General features: G+C 40.5%; 1 protein-coding gene across 1 annotated transcript in view; it reads right to left on the bottom strand.

The window, feature by feature from the left end:
* Nucleotides 1-2,026: 2,026 nt before the first annotated feature.
* LOC111873687 (putative uncharacterized protein DDB_G0286901) overlaps nt 2,027-4,130 on the bottom strand; it is a 9,821-nt gene continuing 7,717 nt past the window's right edge. Inside the window, exon 5 of the mRNA XM_033755165.1 lies at nt 2,027-2,807. Within this exon, the coding sequence (XP_033611056.1) occupies nt 2,402-2,807 (406 nt within the window). The 3' untranslated portion in view covers nt 2,027-2,401. The remainder of the gene's footprint in view (nt 2,808-4,130) is intronic.

Genomic DNA, 4,130 nt, shown 5'->3' on the forward strand with positions numbered 1-4,130 from the left:
GTATAATATATTCACCACATCATAAGGCTTCTTCTCCCTAATTTAGAATGGAAAAAAATTAGGACCCATGTTATCACAACTTAAAGAAACACCTCAACAGGACAGATATTTGTATCACTAGGTTTACATAGCACTCATTGCTGTACATGGCACAAGGAGCACTACTGTTCAACTGTGGACAGAATTGCTATCAAAACATACAGACCATTGTTCACTTTTTGAGTACTCACTTTGAAACAATATAGTGAACAAGAAGTTAGCACTGAACAGATTGTAATGATACTGAGCAGTTCTGTGTTGCAACAGGAAGTGACCAGATGCTATTTGACTGTGTTAGAAGGAACAATGCAGTTTTGTTGCACTTTCCAAATCATATTGTAACATGTAACATTGTAACATTGCACTTTATAAATCATATGCAATCAGTGACTTGGCATTAGAACTGATGGAAATTAAACTACTTCTCCAGAAATTCAAATACTGAAGTGTGGAGTCATCCTATATTGAAAAACATTGTTTATATAAGGGGCAGTCAAATGAAAATGGGTCACCATGCATAACTCACACAGCGCGCAAGTTGGTAACACTGGAATTTGCTTATGGTATGAACATCTGGTGGGGACTCAAAAAAGAACAGTGATGTCCCCTTGCACACTAGTCGTTTGTTTATTATGCTGGAAGTATGGTTAGCACTATGTGTGGTCGTCTAACATCAGTAATGGAGGCGGGTAAAGAAGAACAGCGAAGTGTAGTGCGCTTTTTGACTGCTAAAGGAGTAGGAGGACAAGAAATTCATCGTTGCATGTCTGTTGTTTATGGCGAACACAGCATGTCATGTTTGCATGTGCTGGCGTGGCATAAGAGATTCCAAGAGGGACATATGTCACTGCAAGATGATGCTTGCCCAGGACAGGCTCATCGTGTCATCACTCTTGATGTTATTGCTGCTTTGGATGGTCATATCCGGGCAAACCGACGGATCACTGTGGAAGAAATTAGTCTTTTGATGGGAACAAGTCATGATTCCATACACGCCATTGTGACAAAACACCTGCTGTACTGCAAAATCTGCGTGCAGTGGGTTCCACATCAACTCACAGAGGAACACAAGACTGAGAGAATGGCTGCATCACTGGGTCACTTGCAATGATACCATGAGGAAGAGCGTGCTTTTCTGTCCCGTATTGCCACTGGGGATGAAACTTTGTGCCACCATTTTGAAGCCAAGAGCAAATAGCAGAGCCAACAGTGGAAACACGTGAGTTCTCCCCCACCGAAGAAATCCAAAGCTGTACACACAGGTTCCGGTACAGTGATGATGACCTTCTTTGACTGCAAGGGCCCTCTGTTTGTCGATTTTCTCGAGCATGGGGCCACAATCAGTGCACAGCACTGTGAAGACACTTTGCAAAACCGAGACATGCCATAAAGCCACACCACCCTGGAATGCTATTGAATGGCATTATCCTTCTACATGATAATGCCCCCCCCCCAATGCATACTCTGTGACGAATACGCTATAGAGATCTCGTTGGGAAGTGCTTCAACATCCCCCCTACAGCCCAGATCTCTCCCCATGTGATTTTCATATTTTTGGAGACCTGAAGAGAGATATTCATGGGCATCGGTTTGCATCAGACAAAGACGTGCGTGGCTGGGTAAAGATGTGGTTCCATACACAGCCCACAAGCTTTTTCAAGGATGGGATTAACCATCTTATCTCGCAGTGGGATAAATGTAATAACAGTTTTGGAGATTACTTTTGAGGTAAGAAATGTTTTTTAATATGTTTTGGCTTCTGACCCATTTTCATTTGACTGCCCCTCATATAATCGGGGTATTATTTATTATATAAACTATTCTGATGGAGCTCCTGTAGAATGAGATTCTTGAGTCTGTCCACTTCCCTGGAATGTTTCATTTTTCAAACAAGTTTATGGGCTCTGAAGTTTGATATGTGGAATATCCACTGAAAATTTTTAGGTAAAGTATATTTTGGTCAGTTTTTACTTAATATATAAAAATATCTGTTTTTGCATTTTATTAATATAATAGCATGGGTAACTAAAAACAGTTACAAATGAAAACTGTAGACCTGTGTAAGAGAAATTTGATATAAAATATACATTAGAGTTATTTACAAAAGGGCCAGTCATCAATGCAGATCACAAGGAATGTATTTCAAAATTCTGGGACAGCATATTTTAAATATATATTATCAGGTTTTTCATATAATAGTATAGGAATGGAAGAATACAAATAACAGGGAGGATTTAATTCAGTCCTCAAGGTATCAGATTCTTTGGTCCAAAAGTCATTTATATACCAATTCTGGCCTGTACAGTGAAATAGTTGCAAAGACCTTGGATAGGACATCATAGCATGGCACCAGCGAAGATCCTTATATCTTCCTAGGGTGAACTGGTTTTGCTCTTCGCTTACTAGGACTGTCGTCATCTGGATGGTTTGGTGGAGTTACACTGGTGTGGGGCATACTGGTCCTTTCTCCCATCAAGATACCTTTCCTCTTGCGGAGAGATTCTGTAGGCAGATGTTCAGTTGGGCGCAGTAACTGTCTGAAGTTGTATGGACCATTGAAATCGGTTTCTGCCTGATCGTCACCTCTGCTGTTTTTGACAGAATGTTCCCTTGTGGGAATCTCTGGAGACTGATTAGTCGAACGAAGGAGTCGTCTGAGATCTGAGGCTGGACTGAATGGGCTGCTGCTACTGTTACTATTATTGTTGTTATTGTTGCTGCTGGTCTGGATTCGTGGTAGGCGCGTAGGCCCCCAAGGATGGCCATTGCTGAGGAAAACAAGAACTAATATAGACTTTTGTACATCAAATAAAGTTTTTAAATTGGGTGAAGGGGGGATTTTTCCTGAAAAAACCTACACCTGCAGATTCATGTTTGGCAACATTAATTGTATATGCTCAAAGTATGGCTGAGACAACTTAACAGATACTGACACCATGCATGAATTATTATTCAACAGTGCTGTCTCAGCTACAGAGATTATATGGTGGCACATCAGATTAATCCTTTCTGTGCTATTAATGAGACATATTGCTCTGAAACCAATAATTCTGTATTTGAGTGAGGCGTTACCAATGATAAGGAACCTCTTCTGTGCTTTGTTGACACTTGATGCAAACCATTTGTGTCTTCCTGCAATCTTAATCGATAAGCTTTTATAGATGTAACTGACTTCCTTCAAAATTTAACAGTCTTTCAGTTGATTAGAAAATTCCCACTTTAAGATACCTGAAGTTTTTTACTATGTTCAAAGGAATCTCTCATTGGGCTCTATTTGGGACAGCTAAATGCTGTCCAGATCTCATATTTTATTTATCTAAAATACAGTTTAATATTATCCTCCCATCTATACCCTTGTCTCTCATACGGTTCTTTTCCTTAAGGTTTCCTAATAAAACTTTTATATGCCACTTTCCCATGCCAGCTATAATCGTGGAATGAAGAGAGGGCAAGGCAAGTGGGGGTGGAACATGTTGTTTCTGAACCTTCTGCTATTCCTTTAGGAATGTACGTAGGGAAGTAAAAAATTATCCGCACTCTTGTTTTTCCAATCCATATATGCAAAAGTAGTGGCTGAACAAGTACTTCATTTTTCTACATAGTCTCCTCCCTTTTCGATGCACTTGGTCCAGAGGTCCAAAAGCTTGCGTATTCCCTCCACGAAGAAGGTTATCATCTGGTAGTGCAATTATTTATGCACCGCTTCCCCCACTTCTTTGTTCGTAGAAAATCAAAAACCTCGTAAAACATCTTTGAGCGGTCCAAAGAGATGATAGTTTGAAAGGGCAAGATCTGGGCTGTAGGCAGGGTGTTCCTGCACCTCGAAATACAAATGGTTAATGGTTTCAACGGTCTGGCCGTCCTTGTGTGAGTGTTCAGTGTCATGCAACAACAACACTTTCTTCGATAATAGGCCTCAGCATTTGGTGCGAATTGCTGGCTTCAGATTGTTGGCCAGCAAATCACTGTATCTTGCACTGTTGATCGTACACCCTTTTTCCAGGTAGTCTTCCAGTATAGGCCTTTTTGAGTCCAAAAAAACGGTTAGCATCACCTTTCCCACGAAAGATTGAGTCTTGAATTTCATCTTC

This window comes from Cryptotermes secundus, unplaced genomic scaffold (genome assembly GCF_002891405.2).
Source record: "Cryptotermes secundus unplaced genomic scaffold, Csec_1.0 scaffold3765, whole genome shotgun sequence".
Taxonomy (NCBI): Eukaryota; Metazoa; Arthropoda; class Insecta; order Blattodea; family Kalotermitidae; genus Cryptotermes; species Cryptotermes secundus.